The sequence below is a fragment of the Pseudorasbora parva genome, chromosome 5 (assembly GCF_024679245.1).
Source record: "Pseudorasbora parva isolate DD20220531a chromosome 5, ASM2467924v1, whole genome shotgun sequence".
In the NCBI taxonomy this organism is placed as follows: Eukaryota; Metazoa; Chordata; class Actinopteri; order Cypriniformes; family Gobionidae; genus Pseudorasbora; species Pseudorasbora parva.
In genome coordinates this window covers 48,356,928-48,379,576 of record NC_090176.1, presented here as the reverse complement: position 1 = coordinate 48,379,576, position 22,649 = coordinate 48,356,928, and the positions used below count along the sequence as shown (strand labels likewise).

Here is a 22,649-nt window from a genome sequence, read left to right as displayed (position 1 = left end):
GTCAGTTTAAGGGTAGAGTTAGGGACAGGTGTGGTGGTGTGGGTCAGTTTAAGAGTAAAGTTAGGGTCAGGTGTGGTAATGTGGGTCAGTTTAAGAGTAAAGTTAGGGTCAGGTGTGGTGGTGTGGGTCAGTTTAAGGGTAAAGTTAGGGTCAGGTGTGGTGGTGTGGGTCAGTTTAAGGGTAAAGTTAGGGTCAGATGTGGTGGTGTGGGTCAGTTTAAGGGTAGAGTTAGGGTCAGGTGTGGTGGTGTGGGTCAGTTTAAGAGTAAAGTTAGGGTCAGGTGTGGTGGTGTGGGTCAGTTTAAGGGTAAAGTTAGGGACAGATGTGGTGGTGTGGGTCAGTTTAAGAGTAAAGTTAGGGTCAGGTGTGGTGGTCTGGGTCAGTTTAAGGGTAAAGTTAGGGTCAGGTGTGGTGGTCTGGGTCAGTTTAAGGGTAAAGTTAGGGACAGGTGAGGTGGTCTGGGTCAGTTTAAGGGTAAAGTTAGGGTCAGGTGTGGTGGTCTGGGTCAGTTTAAGGGTAAAGTTAGGGTCAGGTGTGGTGGTCTGGGTCAGTTTAAGGGTAAAGTTAGGGTCAGGTGTGGTGGTCTGGGTCAGTTTAAGGGTAAAGTTAGGGTCAGGTGTGGTGGTGTGGGCCAGTTTAAGGGTAAAGTTAGGGACAGGTGTGGTGGTGTGGGTCAGTTTAAGGGTAAAGTTAGGGTCAGGTGAGGTGGTGTGGGCCAGTTTAAGGGTAGAGTTAGGGTCAGGTGTGGTGGTGTGGGTCAGTTTAAGGGTAGAGTTAGGGTCAGGTGTGGTGGTGTGGGTCAGTTTAAGGGTAGAGTTAGGGTCAGGTGTGGTGGTGTGGGTCAGTTTAAGGGTAAAGTTAGGGTCAGGTGAGGTGGTGTGGGTCAGTTTAAGGGTAAAGTTAGGGACAGGTGTGGTGGTGTGGGTCAGTTTAAGGGTAAAGTTAGGGTCAGGTGAGGTGGTGTGGGTCAGTTTAAGGGTAGAGTTAGGGACAGGTGTGGTGGTGTGGGTCAGTTTAAGGGTAAAGTTAGGGTCAGGTGAGGTGGTGTGGGTCAGTTTAAGGGTAGAGTTAGGGACAGGTGTGGTGGTGTGGGTCAGTTTAAGGGTAGAGTTAGGGATAGGTGTGGTGGTGTGGGTCAGTTTAAGGGTAGAGTTAGAGACAGGTGTGGTGGTGTGGGTCAGTTTAAGGGTAGAGTTAGGGACAGGTGTGGTGGTGTGGGTCAGTTTAAGGGTAGAGTTAGGGTCAGGTGTGGTGGTGTGGGTCAGTTTAAGGGTAGAGTTAGGGTCAGGTGTGGTGGTGTGGGTCAGTTTAAGGGTAGAGTTAGGGACAGGTGTGGTGGTGTGGGTCAGTTTAAGGGTAGAGTTAGGGTCAGGTGTGGTGGTGTGGGTCAGTTTAAGGGTAGAGTTAGGGACAGGTGTGGTGGTGTGGGTCAGTTTAAGGGTAGAGTTAGGGTCAGGTGTGGTGGTGTGGGTCAGTTTAAGGGTAGAGTTAGGGTCAGGTGTGGTGGTGTGGGTAAGTTTAAGGGTAAAGTTAGGGACAATGTAAAAACCTGTAGACAATAAGTGCATTTTATCAAATTATTAATTTAAATGTTAGTATAGTAGTAATAGTAGTTAAGGCTTAGTAGTTAATATAAAGTAGGTCTATATTTTTCATAGTTCATGTTAACTAATAACTAATCATAACAAATAAAACCTTATTGTAAAGTGTTACCGGTATACAGTATAATCGTAATATTATTTAACATGTTTAGCCTGTTACAGTTCGACATGTTTGCATTATTTTTCATAATAGCGGCAATTGAAATGTAATTTTGGTCAAATTAATATTTTTTTGTCAAAATATTTTGTACTACATACTACGTAATTCTAATGAAAAGTGCTGTTCTAAATTAGAAAATAATGCAAAAATAAATTTCAATAGTGCACCACGCAGTATATAATCCACAGAATTCTGCAAATGGAAGTGCAAAATGACAATATTATCACTTAAGAGTTTCATAATGATAAAACAGGGAAGAAATTCTGCCAGATACTGAGTATGATATATGAACTGCCATCAATATCCTGAGTCTTACACTGGTGTAAAAGTGTGCAGAACACAGAGTATGTGAAAAAGACAAGTATCACCGTCTGTCTATGAGAGATTTACTTCCTGAAAATGGAAGTGTTGTCCAAGAATCCGTTCGATATATTCCTCGACCTCGAGGAGCGTAATGCGGGAGAAGGAAGTAGGAAGTGACATCACAGAAGAAGCGAATACAGGCCAGTGCCAGCGGAGAATCTTGCATTAGTATTAAAGTTTTGGCCAATGCCTGTTTTAAAATGTCCTTTGTACTTCCAGTGGAAGAGCTGTGTGACGTCCCAGACTTTCCCATCGGACGACGAGAGAGTCAGCGGCGTTCCTTCAGCAGCCCCGGGTCAGACAGCGGCCGGTGGAGATCCAGAGGTCCCGCGTCGGGGGGGGAAGAGGGCTGGATTGGAAGCAGAGATTTCGAATGCTGCCGTGTCAGAGGAAGAGTCTGGCTGTTTGTGAAACTGTACAAGGCAGTGGAGTGTGTGGACAGACCTGACGAAGAGTCTTTGGGGTTTGGATGGATGTTTGCCATGGCCAAAATTTCCTGTAAAAAGAGGAATTTATAGAAACTTTTATAGATGCTGTGGGTATGTATTTCAGTGTTTTGCATCATTCATAATTGCATGATTGAAATTTTGATTATGTCTAGTCCAGCCAGACATATCCTGGTTTTAATCAACATGGCATTTGATTTTTGTCTTCAACACCATTTTCTTAGAAGTCACTATTTGAGATAAAATCTGGAAATTGCACTATTGAAGATGTATTTATCCTTTGAAGTCTCATACATTTTAGTTTACACATACACATTCACACACAAACACACACACACACACACACTGCCCCTAAACCTACCCATCACAAGAAACATTATGCATTTTCACTTTCTAAAAAAAACTCATCCTGTATGATTTATAAGCATTTTGAAAAGTGAGGACATGGCCAATGTCCTCATAAGTCACCATCTCCTTGTAATATCTGTGTCATACACATTTGTGTCCTCATATGTCACAAAAACATGCCCCCCCCCCCCCCCCCACACACACACACACACACACACACACAAGCCAGAACATTCACACAGGTCACAGGTGAAGTGGATATCGTTCACTCTAAAAAATGCTGGTTTAAAAACAACCCAAGCTGGGTTGGAAATGGACAAACCCAGCTTGGGTTGTTTTTAACCCAGCATTTTTAGACTGTTGATCCTCTCCTAACAATGCCACATATTAAGGTTTGTGTAGGAAAGAGCCAGATTGTTATGGTAAGGTGACCGAATCAGGGTATCTCTGAAACGGCAAGGCTTGTGTGTTCCTCTGGGTCAGCAGGGCTGAGAATTTACCAACAGTGGATGGAGAGGAGGGACAAACCACAAAACAGTGACCAAGGCTCATTGATGCACAAGGCCAATCAAGGCTATCCCGGTTCGAGCTAACAAATTTTAATTTCTTCATGTCCAGTTCAGGGGTGTGTGATTTATTAGGCGGGAGTGTGGGCGGATAATGGAAGAGCGTAAAGGTGCATCGTCCATCTTTTCTGGACCACGCTTGTGCATTTTTTTCATGATTCGATCATAAACTAGCATGTACAGTTCCACTAAGCTGGCAAGCGATCTTAGCTTCAGTGTCATCACTACGGCACACACCTTACGGCATTGATTTGCCTTTTGTTCACACAGGCCGTGTTTTGGTAGCCTGGCTCTGCCCTTCTACGTACTTCCGTTCAATTGTAATTTTCAATGAATGTGCAAATGAAATGTATGAGAGTCTGGTAAGACCAGGCTAGTGTTTTGGGACTGATCCTGGCAATATTACTAGGTCGATCGATCCAGGAATCAATCCCGGAATATGTTTGCGTTCACACAGAAGGCACTCTTGCAATTCTTTGGAAATTTTCTGGGATCAACTCTGTGTGAAAAGGGGTACGGTGTTGGGCGTCCAAGGCTCATCAATGCACGAGGGCAACAGAGACTATCCCGTCTGGTCCGAGCCAACAGAAGGTCAACTGTGGCACAAATCAGACAAAATTTTAAAGAGTTATTTTAAATTTTAAACCAGTCAGACTCCTGTCCACTGTCGAAAGTGCCTACAATGGGCACGTGAAACGGAAGTAGGTCAGTAAGAGCTGTGCGTGTAAACCTCACTTTCTTGCTCTCCCACACCTGAGACTCCGGTTTGAATCCCACTCAGAGTAGGGCCGTTTACACACATGCCAATGTCAGAACTGGAGCAATGGAAAAAGGTTGCCTCGCCCAAAGAGTCCTGTTTTTTACATCACGTGGACGGCTGAGTGCGTGTATACACTGTGGGATGATGACAAGTGTGGAGGTCCATTCATGTGGATGTCAGTGTGTGTGTATATTTTTTATTTACAGTATTTATTTGTTAAAATACCATTTTGGAGCCCCATTTACACCTACTGTATATTTAGTATTACTGACTGCAAGAGATCAACCAATGATATGTCTTGTATGAGAAATAGTTCATGTCTGCAGTAGGTGGCGCTCTACGGCTGCCCATGTGATCTCTCTCCTCTTTCTCACAGACTGCGTGTCACAATACAACACAAGGATGTGCCAGTAAATGTTTCTCAGTGCTCTTAGAGAACCAAAATATACTTATTTTTCCATTATTTATAGGGACTAAAACAATATATGCTGTAGATGGCAATATATGTAGCTTTTAATTTTTTTAATCATATTTAAATTATTCAAATGAATACTTCAGATGCAGAGTAATACATGTTAATAAATATTTTTGTTTCGGGCAAAATACATTTTTGTATGTCAAGAAAGGCCTAGTAGACTTCAAGTATGTAAATATGCTTGATGTTTAATAGGGTTCAGTTTTGTTAAAGGGATAGTTCACCTAAAAAGGAAAATTGTTATAATTTACTCTCCCTCATGTTGTTCCAAACCTGTATGAGTTTCTTTTTTCTGCTGAACACAGAAGAAGATATTTGGAAGAATGTTTGTAACAAAGCAGATAGAGCAACCATTCACTACCATATACCACTATACCAATACCATATTTTTCCCTACTATGAGAGTGAATGATTGCTCTCTCTGCCTGGTTACAAACATTCTTCAAAATATCTTCTTTTGTATTCAGAAAAAGAAAGAAACTCATACAGGTTTGGAAATGCTGCCTTGGCAACTTACTGATAAAAGCTGAAAAATTAAAGATAAACAGGAATATAAAAAAAAAAAATGAAATATAAAAATAAATAGGTTTGTCAATTGAGCTCCAGATATATTCATTTGTTGTTTATTCCCTGTAGGTGTGTGTTGTACCTGTGATGTGCAGTTTGCTGCAGTGGCGACGGGCTGCACTCTGATGGCCGGTCTCTTGTACTCGGGACCGCCTGCGAGGCTGCTGTAGGCCGGAGGTCCCAGACACGTCTGCCTCTGCAGCAGCTGCAGGACACTCTGGATGTCTGATGTCATCTGGGACTCTAACCTGGTGAGACAGTAACCTGTGAGAAAACTGACCTGGAACAAATAGTCAAAATCATTTACACACTCCCATGTTTTTCCAAACCCATATGACTTTTACTTTTCCATGGAACATAAATTGTGTGTGTGTGTGTGTGTGTGTGTGTGTGTGTGTGTGTGTGTGTGTGTGTGTGTGTGTGTGTGTGTGTGTGTGTGTGTGTGTGTGTGTGTGTGTGTGTGTGTGTGTGTGTGTGTGTGTGTGTATACAGGGGAGTGTATTAAACAGCTCTGGAAAAAATTAAGAGACCAATTAACATAGATTTTTCAATGTTAAGTAGTCTCTTAATTTTTTTCCAGAGCTGCATATGTACACATGCATGCATGCATACATACTAGGGGTGTAACGATTAGTAGTGGGAAGTTCGGATCATTTTACTGACTCTTCGGATCTTTGAGTCTCGTTCAGCAAAATGAACGAATCTTTTTTCGAGTCATTTCGAGTCATTTCGTTCATTTCACCAAAATGGCATGTTAAATAGCCCAACACATCTAGTACTTATGAAAATGTTGATTACATTTTAAAACTACATACAAATAAACTATAGGGTACAGCAACCAAAGCCAAATTATAAGAAACTGAAATGTTTAATTAATTGATTAGTTGTTGGGTCAGGCTATTGCAGTTTCTCTGTTAGTTCACCTCACCTCCTGATCCAAAACATTCTTTCTCTTGCAACTTCATATTTATCATGTTTGTTTTCCGCCTCTCGTGTCTTCGAGCTCCTCGAGACGTTAGCTGTCGACTCGTCTGTGTCTGACTCTGATCAGATCTGGGGGCTGGGCCGCCCGGACCATGCGTGACACAGGTCCAGAAACAAAAATGATTAGTTCTTACGAGTCTTTCGGGTTTGAGTCTTTCGTTCTTCCTGTTAGTCCCATAGAGTCTATGCTTTCAATAACGGAAACAGAAAAGATTAGTTCTTTTGATCGAGTCTCGGGTTTGAGTCGTTCGTTCTTTTGTCACGTGACTTGTCACCGTATAGAACACAAGTTCACAACCTTTTTAGTAAAAAGCACGTAGTTATTTATTTTATTTTTTTATATTATTCTCAGTTAATATCAGACATATACAAATATGGGAAATATATTGACTATTCAAGTCTAACATCACAAATTCAATTAGACTAATTTTGAATCAACTGTGTGTGTGTGTGTGTGTGTATATATATATATATACACACACACACACACACACACACACACACACACACACACACACACACACACACACACACACACACACACACACACACACACACACACACACAGCATGTGACTGACAGCAAGAACGAAAGACTCAAACTCGAGACTCAAAAGAACTAATCTTTTCTGTTTCCGTTACTGACAGCATAGACTCTATGGGACTAACAGGAAGAACGAAAGACTCAAACCCGAGACTCAAAAGAACTAATCATTCGGAGATTCAGAGCTGATTCAGAGGCCATATGTTGCGTAATGCGCATGCGCGGTCAACACAAAATGAACGAATCACTATCTGAGACAACTCGGTAGTCCCGAGTCATAATAAAGATTCGTTCAAAATGAACGAATCGTTCATGAACGACACATCACTAGTAACGATTCGTTTATCAACGATTCGATTTGTATCGCGATTTGAGGTTGTCGATACGATTTAAGGACGATATTGGTTCATTTAGAACGATATGATCCGAAACGATTCAGTAACTTTTTAGCCAAAAATGTTATTTCAGCCGAATCGAATTGTTGTTAAAACGAATCGTTACACCCCTAATATATATATATATATATATATATATATATATATATATATATATATATATACAGTGTGTTCATACATATGTGTGTGTGTTTGAATTTGACTGGTTATATATATATATATATCGTATACTACCAGTCAAACATTTGAAAACATTATAGGGTTTTTTAAAGTAGTCTGTTAATCTCACCAAGGCTGCTTATATTTGATCAAAACTACAGTAATATTGTGAAATATTACAGTTTAAATGAACTGGTTTCTGTTGTATTATATTTTAAAATGTAATTTATTCCTGTCATCAAATCTGAATTAACTTACACAGGCATTACTTCAGTCTTCAGTGTCACATGATCTTTCTAAAATTATTCTAAGATCATTTCTTATAATCAATGTTGAAAACTATTTATTTATTTGGAAATCATGAAACACTGCCATTCAAAAGTTTGGGGGGAAAAGGAGAAATAATAAATGTATACGTTTATTAAGTAAAGGCATATTAAATTGATAAAAAAAGACTTTATAATATATGTTGTTGTTTTGAGATTTTTATTCTTCAAATAATCATGGACAATACTAGCCTAGAAATCTAGACGCACCCTAGCGGCAGCAAATTTAATTTGCCCGCAAATGTCGTCTAGGAACTCTCAATACCCTTCTGAGCTGTGTTCCTCAAAATCTGGATGGGCCAATCACGTCGTGTATAGAGTTGGTGGGCGGGGCCATAATGACGACGGCCGAGTTGCGTTTGCGTGCTTCTAGTAAACACAGAAACTGGCGAACGGCGGTTTTTCAAATCCGCTTTGACCGCGACTCTGGAAGACTTGGAGTTAAGCTTTTCTCTGAGAAAAGAACAAAGAACGGCACTGAAGTCATTCTTAAAAAGGGAAGATGTGTTCGGAGTTTAGCCGACCGGATACGGCGAATGTTTAATCTGTTAGCGAGCTCTGCTTCACCTTCGTTGCTCTGGTTGGTGTAGCGCTATCCTATCGCGTGCAGAGGGAGTCTGAAAGACAAAAGTTTATCCGCCCCTCGGATTGAGCTGTCAATGGTGAGTTTCCACACCAAACATCTTGATGTGGGTCTGGCTTGTCAGGCTAGGACAATAATCAGTTTCCACAAAAATATTAAATAGCACAAATGTATTTAACATTAATAATAATAAATGTTTCTTTAGAAGCAAATCAGCATATTAGAATAATTTCTGAAGGACACTAAAGATGCTGAAATTCACCTTTGATCACAGGAATAAATAAAAAAAATTAAATATATTCAGATAGTTCATATTGTGCTTCAAAAGACGTGTTGGGTTATGGTTCTCACATGCTCGATTGGTTCTCACAAGTTACAAACACGCAAGTCATATGAACTATGGTGCTTGTTTTTGTCATTTTGAAAATTTTGACAGTTTCTATTCACTTTTATTATAAGAGATAAAAGTGTTCAATTATAGGAAAAGCACATCTTGACAAACAGTATTTGACTTAATATTGTTTATTGGTGTTGACTGTTATTGTACAGAAGGGGGAGTTCTTGCACTGATCCTGTCAGCGTTGAATGCGTCTGGATGCTTATTTCCAGTTCATCACTTTACCTGCTCAACTTTGATGAGAAAGTTATTTATGACCTAGTTTGTAGGGCCTAGTAGAGAGAGATGACCCCAATGCAACACCATTTCTGTTCCAAAGAGCCTTCACACACAAATACTCGATAAAAACCATGATCTGGCCATTCATGAAGATTTCAGAAGCAGTAGCGTTCATTATTAATATTCCCCAAAGCAAGAAGGCATGTTCATTTTTCATGCAGGTAATGGACATGTGCGGAGGTACCAGTGAGGACAGGGGTATCATTTATAGTATGTGGTATGAGTGCTCAATGAGCCGGCGCAGGTTTAATCAGTGTGTAAGGCACACCTAGTCATTAAAACAAAGAGCCATTAACTGGAGAATAAGATGATCCCTGCTTTCTTGGAGTCTGCAAGCTCGCAAATGTTGTCATTTTGCAAGACACGGTCCGCATCCTATTTCGATTTCATAGCGGCGCCACATAAATCCTAAAATAGCCACAGTGAACATGCTTTATTATTTTTCTGTTTACTTCTTTTTCTTGTGATCTTGCTTGGCAAACGTTTTCTTAGAAAGTTATACATAGGTGTAGGTACTAGAAATGAAACACCCTCAAAGAGACGACCTATATACCACGGGTCCCCACACCCGGTCCTAGAGGGCCGCTGTCCTGCTGAGTTTAGCTCCTACCCCAATCAAACACACCTGAAACAGCTACCGGTAATCAATGTTTGCTAGATCCTATATATAAAGGCATTGATTAGCTGTTTCAGGTGTGTTTGATTGGGGTTGGAGCTAAACTCTCAGGACCGAGGCTGCGTCCCAATTCGCCTACTTATACTACGTCCTAAAAATATGTACTCTTTGTGTGAAGAAAAGGTATATACTTTTGAGTGTGTAGCCGAAAAGTATGCAAGCTTCTGGAATTACTACTTCGCCATCTTTAACGGACTCTGTCACTTTATGTGCATCCCGTCACCGTTTATCTGCCCTGTCAATCATCGTCAGATTCGTCACAGTTCAAATCCTCCACATTCAGTTGAATCTCCTACCGTATCGGAGAGAAATGTAGCCGCTCGTTGATCTGCCATGTGTGGGTCTTTAATGCAGAGACTCTCCTCATGTGTTTGCAGTTTAAATATAATGATGCATTTAAAAGTTAATGGCCAAACGTGTCATTACAAAAGTTCACAATGCTGCTGCAGGTGAAATATAATGTGGACAACACTGAATAAATATATTTTTGTCAGGTTAAATATTGATAGTTGGTCCCTCAAACCCCTTTATCTAAACTTCTCTACTTAACCGTCGAACCAGGGTTGCCAGGTCCCAAAAATATTTCTAGCCCAATGACAACTCAAAACTTTTTTTACGGTCTATGCTCAAAACCCGCCCAAATGGAATGAAAACTAGCCCAATTTTTCAGTGTCCAATCAGATTAGACAACCACTGGATTCCCATAAAGGGCCCACAAATAAACTCATATATAAAATTGATATAAAATTTATTGTTTTTAAAAAAAAGTCTCTTCTGCTCACCAAGTCTGCATTTATTTGATCAAAAATACAGCTAAACAGAATTATTGTGAAATATTTGTACATAAAATAAATAACTATTAAAAATAACTTTTTTTTAATATAATCTAAAATGCAATTTATTTATGTGATTCAAAACTGAATTTTCAGCTGAATTATTCCAGTCTTCAGTGTCACATGATCCTTCAGAAATCATTGTAATATGATGATTTGCTCCTCAAGAATTATTTATTATTATCAATGTTGAAAACAGTTTTTTTTCAGGATTATTTAATTTCAAAAAAACGTTCAAAAGAACAGCATTTATCTGAAATATAAAGCTTTTTCAACTTTATAAATGTCTATACCTTCACTTAATTAATTTTTAAGGCATCCTTGCTGAATAAATGTATTCCTTTCTTTGTTTACCCACCCCCTACCCCCGGTAGTACAATGTTACTAAAGTTTTCTATTTCAGATGAATACTGTTTTGTTTTTGTTTTTTACTTTCTATTAATTAAATAATCCTAAAAGTGTTTTAACATTGATAATAACCATATGTTTGTTGAGGAGCAAATAATCATATTATGATTTCTGAAGGATCATGTGACACTGAAGACTGGAGTAATGATGCTGAAAACACAGCTTTAAATCACAGAATAAATTACATTTTACTATATTCAAATAGAAAACAGTTTCTTTATATTTTAATAATATTTCACAATATTACAGTCAACATTACTTTTTTATTTTTAATAAAATAAATGCAGCTTTGTTGAAGATACTTATTTCAAAAACAATCAAAATAGTCGATTCCAAAATTGTGTGTGTGTGTGTGTGTGTACAGCTTACAATCTCAGGGCTGTCTTCATTTAGACATATGCTCTCTTCCCCACCCTTCTCATGTGGTGCTGAATAGATTTCAGCAGTAAAGAGAGAAAGCATCTGTGGTGATGGTTTTCTCCATTTATCTGACATTTTATAGTGCTGCTTGTTCATCCACGGACAACCGAACCGATGCTTGAACCACCAAAGGCATAACTCATGTGACGTGATGATGCTTGATTTGTGAAATGCTCAAGTGACGTGTCTACTCACGTGCAGCGGTTGTTGCCAAGTGAATTCGTTCCCGGGGATCAATACCCACTAATAAACCGTTCCATTTAATTTTTTCTTTGGCTCTTTTATATTTTTCCGCGGCCGCGGTACTTTTTAATTGTAGCCCAAAAAACCGCAACCCGCGCCTCCGTAATTTTTCCCGCAACTCCTTTTTTAAAATAGCCCAATTGTGCGGGAAAACCGCGACCCTGGCAACTATGCGTCGAACTCGCACATCCGTCATGTTTGTAGTTTTTTTAACGCTTTTTATCCGCGTTTGTAGTTCTAATCGAATCCTCGTCCAACTCGCAATGGGTTGTGGGCAATATCAGCCGTTAGAGTGCCCATCGATCCATACTTCGAATTCGGACCGGAAATAGTAAACCATCCGGGAATCTTTGGAATACTCTTTTCAACATACTATGATTTTGGACATACTAATTCTATTTTTGAATACTATTTAGGACGCAGGGCGAGTCTGGGGACCCCTGACCTATACAATGATTTTTAAATGCATCGTATGTGCACATGTAAGCAAGCATATGGACTGCCTAGATTTTTGCTTGAATCTTTCCATTTTTCACATCAAGATAATTTCACTTCATCAAATGCCCCAAAACATTTTTTTTTTTTAAATGACATAAAGAAAAACTTTTTCTTTTTTTTCACATTGTAATATTATATTATTGTGATAGAAGAAAACTCTTATTCTAATTTTTTCTGAGATACTGAATTTGGGATTTTCCTTAGTTTTCACTTATAATCATCAAGATTAAAAGAAATAAACATTATGGACCGACGCTTTGTGCTCTGGTGCGCAGTCATGTTGGAACAGGAAGGGGCCATCCCCAAACTGTTCCCACAAAGTTGGGAGCATGAAATTGTCCGATATGTCTTGGTATCCTGAAGCATTAAGAGTTCCTTTCACTGAAACTAAGGGGCCGAGCACACTCCCCGAAAAACAAACCCCACACCATAACTTTACACTTGGCATAATGCAGTCAGGCATGTCCTGTTCTCCTGGCAACCGCCACACCCAGACTCGTCCATTTTGGCAATATAGTGTATATATTATAAATTATAAATAATACATTTATATTTTTATTATATTATTTTATTATCATAATGACAATTTAGTATATAAAATTTCTTTAAAAACTCAATGTGCCAGAATATAATGTTACAATACAAAAAATAGTAATGGTCAGAAAACAGGCTTTATTGTCTTTAAAAAATATATTATAGATTTTGTGGTTAAATATGACCTGTTCATCCACTTATCAGACGTGTCAGATTCTGTGCTTTAAGATGTGCGATATGGAGCTCAGCTGATGCAGGATTTTTGCTGCCTGGTGCTTCTTTCTCTCTAAGCCAGTATTACAGCTAAAAATACCACCTGCTGTGATTCTGCTCACCCTGCTGCTTCAGTGTCAGTGTGTGTGAGTGTGTGCGTCTGTGTGTTTTAACTGCTGTTATCTAAACTTGTTTTGTCAGCTGAGGCTAATTTTCATGTGCATGTGAATGATAACCACAAGCAATGTTTTGTTTAGTAATGTTTATTGCAGGCGTGCATGTGGTTAGTGTAATTTGTTGTAGTGCGCAGATCCCCTGAAAACATAGTGTAATGTACTGGAAGACTCACTCGCCTCTCAGAGATGCAAACAGCATTACAGCGGTTCAAATGTTTCTTAAAGGTGCAGTAAGCGATTTCTGAGAATCAATGTTTAACAGTGAAATCAACCCAAACAAACACACCCCTCCCTTCATTGTTGTGCCCCCAAAATTCACAAACACGCAATGCAAGAGCGAATGTTTCTTTGACCCTGTTTACACCTGGTATTAAGATGCGCTTTGGTCGACTGGATCACAAGTAGACGAGGGAAATGCATACCCGTTTACACATAGCGTTTTAATCAGTCTCTTTTCTCCACTTTCAACCACTTCTGTCCTGATTTCTTTGAGGGGAGGGTCTATGTATGGGCTTTTTCAGGTCCTAAAGCTCTTTCTGATCGTAACCCTTCTTTTTCTAGTGATATTCCTCTGACCTTTTCTCTTTTGTAATGTCTCTCAGCCATCTTTCTTTCAACAGCATTTCTTCAAATTTCCCTCTTGCTCGCTCCCCCTACTGCTGTTTGGGTCACTCTCTCTCCTCCCCCATCATAAGTTGACACGCCCCTACTGATGATTGGCTCAATCTCTCTCCTCCCCCATCATGAGTGGACACTCCTCCTACTCCTCCCCTATCATAAGTTGACACGCCCCTACTGATGATTGGCTCACTCTCTCTCCTCCCCCATCATGAGTGGACACGCCCCTACGGCTGATGGGCTCACTCTCTCCTCCCCCATCATGAGTGGACACGCCCCTACTGCTGATTGGCTCACTCTCTCTCCTCCCCCATCATGAGTGGACACGCCCCTGCTGCTGATTGGCTCACTCTCTCTCCTCCCCCATCATGAGTGGACACGCCCCTGCTGCTGATTGGCTCACTCTCTCTCCTCCCCCATCATGAGTGGACACGCCCCTGCTGCTGATTGGGTCACTCTCTCTCCTCCCCCATCATGAGTGGACACGCCCCTGCTGCTGATTGGGTCACTCTCTCTCCTCCCCCATCATGAGTGGACACGCCCCTACTGCTGATTGGGTCACTCTCTCTCCTCCCCCATCATGAGTGGACACGCCCCTGCTGCTGATTGGCTCACTCTCTCTCCTCCCCATCATGAGTGGACACGCCCCTGCTGCTGATTGGGTCACTCTCTCTCCTCCCCCATCATGAGTGGACACGCCCCTACTGCTGATTGGGTCACTCTCTCTCCTCCCCCATCATGAGTGGACACTTCTGCTGCTATTAATGTACAGGGAAGCCCTATACTTCATGTTAAATATAAACATATTGCCTATTGATACAGCAAAGACAACGTCGGCAGTAGCCAATTGGCCATACATATCTATGGTATTGACGGCAAATTAGGCTACAGAATATTTTGTTCTGTGTTGACAGGTTTAATATTTCAAAATCGATAATTATCAATATGTTGTTTTTAATATCACAATTAGGTCTATATCTGCATTTATGTTAACCTACAGACTTTCAAACATGAAAATGTCATTTATTAATATGTATTCGTGTCAAAATGATATATAAACATCTTTTCCTATTATATTTTGCCTAGAAACGCTTCCAACACGCTCGCGTGAAAAATAGGCGTCTCTTCTATTTGAAGCATGCACAAGTTTTCCGCGCGTCGCGCAGACAGTGTGCAAGCTCTAACCGGTTAACATGGGAGCCGAAATAAAAACGGATATGCCACGCAGCCGAGACGCTCACGGCACGCTTGCAGTTTGTCCCCGGCCTTAGAGGCACTCACTTCCTGATGGCTGAGCGAACTGCAGCCTCAGACTGAGCTTGACGATGTGGATGTGACGTGAATAACCTGTCTGACAGTAGGTCTTCTAGTAGTTGTGGAAAGTGAAATCTGAATCACGCTGTTTAAATGTTTTGTCCCGTTGCTTTTGGCTCACTATGGGCTTCTTTTTTACTATTCAATTACCATCCAGCATGAACTCAACTGTTGCAACTAAAGCATTAATATTGATTGTGCATTCACAAGCGTGTGTATATAATCATTTTGCGCTGTCATAAAACACGGCTCAGTGCTCTGTTCGCTAATGAAGCATTATTTCACCTGCTCAGGTGTTCCTGCAGTTGGTCTAGTCTGTGCTCCACTTCTCCATACGTGATGTCACCGTCCAGATCTTCATCTTCAGCTCCGGCCTGTTCCTGTGCAGGCGTGTCCACGTCCGCTTTAACACTGTCAGCTAACCAACCGTCAGTCTGGATATCTAAAACGGGTATAAAATACACACATGCATTTGTGCTCACATACTGTAGCTACATAATTAATCACTAAGGTGTAAAGAAAAGAAATCACTTCTTCTTTAAGTTTCTTTAAAGAAATCACAATGGGCTTTTACTGATTATGTATTTTATGTGGTAGAATAAAACGTGGTTCCACAGTCGTTTACACCAGGGATTTTCTGGGGTCCGGGGAAAATTTCAGAGAGTAAAAAGACAAAGCACAAATGGTTAAAGTCTATCAAACATTTCCAAATGTTTCTCTCTTTTCTTTCCATATATACTTTCCAGAATTGTATGTTTGCTTTGTTTTCTAGTGTTTTTAAAAAAAATGTATCACTATAGACCCCTTTATCTTACTCACTGGGTTTGTAAGGCAGTATTCTTAACACCGTATGCATTTATTGTGAAAGCTGCTTTTTCAAATAATTTTTAATTGAAAATGTTGTTCTTCAGGTTTAATCATCTAACATTAAGTATAGCCAATTTAAGTTTGAAAACGTACGTTGTAATACGTAGAATACGTTGTATTTATAATGTCGCACTTACTATTTAACAGTTTAAATGTTTTTTCATACATAAAAAATGTGAATTTTAGGAAGGGGGTCCCTCATAAAAGATTCATATTTGGGGGTCCTTGGCATCATAAAGTTTGAAAACCCCTGGTTTACACCACACTTTCTCATCTCATTCCTTGTGTTTTTGTGTGTAAATTTATTTAATTCAGGAATATAGTTGTGCACATTTCTCACAGGGAAATATAATATTATAATGTAATGATATACCCTGTGAAATAAAGTGACTAAAAGGATTGAGTGTGGATTGAAAGTGAAAATATCTTAAGCTTGTGTTTGTCACAGATCTCATTGTAGGCATTTAACCAAAAACACATTCAGAAATACCCATTGATTTTTCTAAAATGCACACTTCCCAGGTTTGGTCTACAAACATCGTCATCCTTACAGAACTCTATTCTAACAAGTGAGAAATTAATTATCATCAAAATACAATAGAGTTTGATTGCACAGCACATAACCTTCGACATCAACAACAAAACAAAAGGGATGTGCTTTCTCCTGCTTTTGAAGAGTTGATTAGCCTTTATCTTTCCGATGGATTATTATAACATAGCTGCATTCCTAATTTCCATTTAACATTAGTTTTCTGTGTTGTCTGTGATTCTCCGAACGCACTTGACATATCCTGTGCAGAGTGATGTTGTACAGGAAGAAACTGAGAAATTGTGTCTCAGGTGCGTGTAAAGGGCTGCTGTCTCTGTGTTAGCGCTTGTATTGGTGTTATATTGCTGTGACTTTGCTATCGGTGAGGCTCAGGACTAATAGAAACACTAAAGCCAATGGTTATCTCTCACAGACACCTGCTCCACGCTGATCAAAACTGTGCGAGACGCCAATTTATGTCCGATCAGAGACTGTGGAGGAACCAGAGATGAGCAGAGCAGTGAAATTCCTCCAGGACAGACCCTCACCCTCGTGGACACCTGACATGGTCGTCTCTGTGACAAACGTGTTCAACAACAGGTGAGGCTTCTCTTTAAAACGCACGTGCAGATTTCCGGTAGAAAGTTAGGCATATCGAAACCTTAAAACAATATTGTATTGAGCCACATCAACATTTTTGGATTTTTACCCTAGAAGAGGCATTTTAAATGTGTATAAATCTGCTAAAAGTTAGTTTCGTCAATTTTTAAAGGAGCAAATAAATGAGCTCGAAAGCACAATATGGTTTAAACTTACAATAAGAGTGCACCAGTGTGATGTTTCACTGAGATACTGTTATAATTTGTATTAATATTTTGAATCAGTTTTTTATTTGGTAATACTTTATTTTGAGATACACATAGTATTTACTCGTTACTACACATACTTCTATAGTTATAACAGTAAATTATACATGATTACAAGTAACTAATCCTAAACCAAACCATGACTCAATAGTAAGTACAATATTCAAAATAGTGTAACCTTTTATTTAAAATTGTTTTAATTTTACATAGTTTTTGGCATTTTTTTTATTAGATTAATTTATTATTTATTAATTTAATTTTAGTTACTTTAGTGCATACAGAGTTAAACTAAATTAAATGTAAAACTTTTTTAATTAAAGTTTATTTTATTTCAGTAAGAAAATGTTTTTTAGGGTTTTATTTGTATTTGTTTTTGACTATAATAACCCTGGTCTGCACATGTAACTTACAATAAAGATGACACGCATCAGCTTTAAATCATCAGGGAAACTAGCATGACCTCTAATATATCCACCCACATCAGATGAAGTATGGTATATAATCATGTATTATGAGTATTACATGAATAGAGTTGAAAGGAAGATGCCTACAGCAAGTGCTGTTTGCTTTTCCCAGAACACGTAACACACAAACGCTGACAATAAATTATATATTTTCTGTATTAATGTTGAGGCAAAAATTCTGTCATAATTTACTCACCCATATGTCACACAATTATATAATTTATAAACAAACAAACATACATACATACATACATACATGCATATATACATACACTACATACATATAAAGCGTTTTACAAATGAGGAGAGCAACAGAAGCAACTAAACCAACAAGGGGCAACAGCATGCAGGTGATGTAACAAGTCTCACTTAATCTAGCGTAGTACATATGCCCTTTTTGGTTTGTTTAATAAACAAACACCTTGCGTCCAACCCTTGCGTATTCTTCTTTTAATAATAGTAATAAAATAAATAATAACGACATTCTTCTTCTAAATAACAATAAGTCATTAATAATAAAAATCATAATAATAATAAGAAGAAGAAGAAGAAGAAGAAGAATCTTACAAATTGTCATGCAATTATTAGCCTAATGTGAATGAATGGTACTCCACATCACATCATCTTCACTATCATACCCAATGCATGTGACGTGATATGAAATTAAATGCTAATTGTTTCAAAACGGATGCTGTAAAATAATGCAATGTGATAGGTAATTTCTCATCCAAACAGCTATTTAAACTGCTGGAGTGCACTTCTCAAACACCTCGCTCGCTCTATTAACAGTACTCATATGGGTCCATATTTTGTTTTTGTGGGTGCCTTTAATCCCACTCTTTAAACTCCCAAATAAAACAATTTCGGGGTTTTTTCCACCTGGTGATGGTCTCGATCTCCACGCCTGAGAAGTTTCGCTTCTTTTGCCGTCTTCCGTGTGTCCATGGCGTAAAATGAGGGCGTGGGGGAGGCGGAGACTCGAATATATAGGGGTTAGTGTTATTCTATTGACGATCGTTTTCAGCCACAGCGTTTATCAAGGGCAGGTATTGCGTACACCTGGATTGCAGAGGTGCGCACAGCTTCATAAATCAGGCGGTGAGAGGAGTGTAAGCATAATCTTACGCCAACATATACACCCGTTTCTACGCAAGATTGATAAATGAGGGCCATTGAGTGGGAACGGTCCAGGAAAAGGTCTGTGAGAGTGATTTCATGCCTCTTTGGGATGGCACCACGAGGCGTCGCTCACTTGCAGAACGCAAGCTTCTGGAGGGTGTGTAAGTCTGAACAAGCGAGTTTAGGTATATTGGTGCAGAGCCAGTGGTTGCTTTGTAGGCAAGCACCGGTGACTTGAATTTGATGCGAGCGGCCACTGGCAGCCAGAGCAAACTGATGAAGATAGGCGTGACGTGTGCTCTCTTTGGCGCGTTGAATTGAAGTTTAATTTACGCCAAATACGCATCATCTTTATTCTGTTTAATTAATGTAAGTGTGAACTCGTCAATACCACTCTCGCCGCTGCATTCTAGATCAGTTGCAAGGGTTTAATGGTGCATGCTGGGAGACCCGCAAGAAGAGTATTACAGTAGTCCAGTCTGGAGAGAACAAGAGCTCTGGCCAGGAGTTGTGTAGCCATCTCTAATAGGAAGGATCTAATCTTCCTGATGTTGTATTATGCAAATCTGCAGGACCAGGCAGGTGTGTATGAATAAGAAATAAGGACATATTGGACCGTTTCATTTACTTATTTAATAAAAGCTATAGGGCAAATTTGGAAAATCCATGGGTGAAAAAACTAAGGACATTCTTACTGTTAACACAGGAGTTAAGAGGGAAATAACTACAGCTGTCAGGCTGAGGGGGCTTATACAGACATTTCCAAACAATTTGAAGTCCATCATTCTACAGTGAAGTGGAAAACATCCAAGACAGCTACCAGTCATCTCAGGAGTGGACGTCCCAGCAAATTCACCTCAAGGTCAGATCATGCAATGCTCAGAGAAACCGTGAAACACCCAAGAGCTACACCTCAGACTCTACAGGCCTCGGTTAACATGTTAACGTTCACAACAGTACGACTGGAAAAAGATGGGACAAGTGTGTCATGTTTGGAGGGGTTCCCAGAAGAAAGCCTCTAAAATAACACAGCAACATGGCTTAGGTTGGCAAAGCTGCATCTGAACAAACCTCAAGACTTCTGGAACAGGTGCTTCCTAATTTCAGGTATTATCTCAGGGCTGCAAATGTCTAATAAATACTTTATTGGCTTGAGCACCCCAAAGACGTTGGTGTATTTCAAAGGTGAATCTAAATTGCCCCTTTGTATTTCATTGTGGCCATCAATGCCAGATACCCTCAAGATTTGGTTTCAAAACCCTAATGCAAAAATCACCCAATCCATCCAGCTCAACCAGACTCGTCAAATTTAGTGATCTTTTAGATGATTTTTTTGCCCCATTCTCCACTTCCTCCTCTCAATACAATCTCCCAAGATCACACTTGTTATTTTCAAGTTCGTTTTCTAATCCAAAATCATTATGAGCGTCCTGAGGTTGGAAAAGCATGACGGTAAATTATTATATTGCTTTAATATTTCAATGCCATGATAATCATGTTGGGTCTAGAGGGTTTGTACATGTTTATGTGTGTGTGTGTGTACACGTGGAGGTCATATTCCAATGGCAATCCCCCTCTCTAGTGGCTGGTGGGCATTATCTTGCTTGGCTGTAGTGCAGGAGGGAACATTGTGTGCTCATTGAGGAGAGTTAGGGAATAGATGCCCAGCGGATTTTCCTAAAGCCTGTAAAACGGGCCGCACTGTGCCTTAAGCTCCTGAAAGACCCTGTTTTACCGTGGCATCTACTTCTCTCTCGCACGCGCGCTTATCATGCTGCTTTAGTTTGGATTTAGGAACAGACGTATTCGATCAATACTTTTTTTGTGTGCCAGAGCTCTGCTTTCCTTTTATACCCTGTCAAGCAGTGTTTTAAGGACTAACAATGTCTGAAAAGTTTTTAGGACGATTGTACAATGGTTTTTGTTTTGAAGTCATCCATCAAGCTAAAAGCCTGTTTCTACTTCGCTGAAAGCACAGAATATACAGAGCTTTTTAAAAACTTGTGAAGGTCATTTTACATACTACTATTGCTCTGGTGGAGGTTGTTCTTGAAGGATTATGATAGCATAAGTGTACATAATTCAATGTTTCCTTTAGGCTTTTAATTTGAATATTAATGTTGCCATGTTTGTCAACAAAATATCAATTAAATGCATAATTAAATTATTAAAATAAAATTACAGTAGTTGTATTAGCTATCTACATAATAAGTTGACAAAATGAGTTACATCTTGTATAACTAATTAAAAAAAAGTTAAACATTTCTTAACCTATTTTGATGAGTTAAAACAATGTAAAAACATATGTTGTCATAACTTATTGAACATATCATTTTTTACAGTGTACATAAGTTGACAAATGGCACAAGAAAATATTTTTTCCTATTATTGAAACAGATATTAAAGCTTGATTTTGTGAGAAATGTTGAAATTATAACTAAATGCTATTATAGGTTATGATTATGGATATTTGTGTTGTAAAATATACAGTGCTCCCCAAATGTTTGTAGGGGGTTTGGACTATGTCGGCATAAATCCTTAAAATTTTGTAATGATTCTGCATTGAAAAGAGACAAACTTAGAAAACATATTTTGTTAAAAAAATTATATTAAGTAAATAATTCAAAATATATTGGAGCTAACAAACAAACAACAATAAAAACATTGTAGCGTCTCTTTAATGTTAATTGCAAGTAACACATTTATGCTTTGAAATTGTAACAGTTTATGTGGATATTGAAACCGCTTTGAAACCTGGTGTTTCCTAAGTTTACTTTTACTAAAAGCTTGTTTCTGCCACAGAATAAAAAATAAACGTTAATTGCGATTATTATGATTTATCACAATTGAGAGTTTATATCTCGCAATTTTGACTATATCTCACAATTTTGAGAAAAAATAAGCAGAATAAAGGGGCGGACCTGGTTTTAGTGTGTTGAAACTGTCAGAAGGAGGGACTACATAGAGACAGGAACTAAACAGAGCGTTACTGACAGACTGGGAAGAGAGGAGCTGCAACAATGGAGAATATGGGGGAAATAATGTGTTTTTTAACATTCAAGCATGAAAACATATTCTAGTAGACCCCCAAATGTGGTATACTTTGTAAAAGGGCATAATATGGACTCTTTAAGATAAAACTCAAATGTGTAATGAAACATCATGCATTGTGTTCTATTTAGGATGAATTTATAAAGTGTGAAGTGTATATTTGTCCCTTCCGGGTTGTTGCGCATGGTGTTAAGAAGAACTTGCACTAAAGCCTCACCATCACATGTCTTTTTCTGTGCGTCCTCAGCCAGTGGACTGCAGCCCGGCGTGGAGGTGTAGCTCTGTACGGATGGATACTCTATTATTGCTGCTCCCAGAAGCCTCTGCTGTTCCTCTCTGGAGGTGTAATGGTCCTCAGAGCTTCGCTTAGAGCTGAGACGAGACTCTCGCCGCTCCGTCCTGCACTCGCTGTCCGCTTCTTTGAGGCTTCCTGCTACGGGACGATCGGTCAGAGGTACACGATCAGACACGATTGAAAACAACGCTGTCCGAACATGTTTTTAAGCACAAAGTGATCTGACTATAAGCCAGATGTGCAATGTACACTGGGGGAAAAAAATTACTATAGCTAATTTAGTTTCTGTTTATTAAGCCTATTAATGTATATGACCTACATTAATTAACATATCAGCTAAAGAAAATATATTGATTAGGTACGGTCTTTTTACTTTAAATGAATGTTTAATATTAAATAGCTTTAATTAAAGTTTTAGTTAAATAACATTAAAGGGTTAGTTCACCCAAAAAGGAAATTGATGTCATTAATCCTCCCCCTAATGTCGTTCCTCACCCGTAAGACAGCCGTTCATCTTCACACACAGTTGAAGATATATTATATTTAGTCCGAGAGCGTATGCAAGTGTATGCA

At 39.2% G+C, this 22,649-nt stretch overlaps 1 protein-coding gene across 2 annotated transcripts in view; it reads right to left on the bottom strand.

Moving 5' to 3' along the window:
• Positions 1 to 1,417: 1,417 nt before the first annotated feature.
• LOC137075692 (potassium voltage-gated channel subfamily H member 7-like) overlaps positions 1,418 to 22,649 on the bottom strand; it is a 152,783-nt gene continuing 131,551 nt past the window's right edge. For both annotated transcript variants that reach the window (XM_067444581.1, XM_067444582.1), the window contains 4 exons: positions 21,999 to 22,214; positions 15,171 to 15,327; positions 5,369 to 5,534; positions 1,418 to 2,620 (listed from right to left, as the gene is read on the bottom strand). In XM_067444581.1, the coding sequence (XP_067300682.1) occupies positions 2,393 to 2,620; positions 5,369 to 5,534; positions 15,171 to 15,327; positions 21,999 to 22,214 (767 nt within the window). In that variant the 3' untranslated portion in view covers positions 1,418 to 2,392. The remainder of the gene's footprint in view (positions 2,621 to 5,368; positions 5,535 to 15,170; positions 15,328 to 21,998; positions 22,215 to 22,649) is intronic.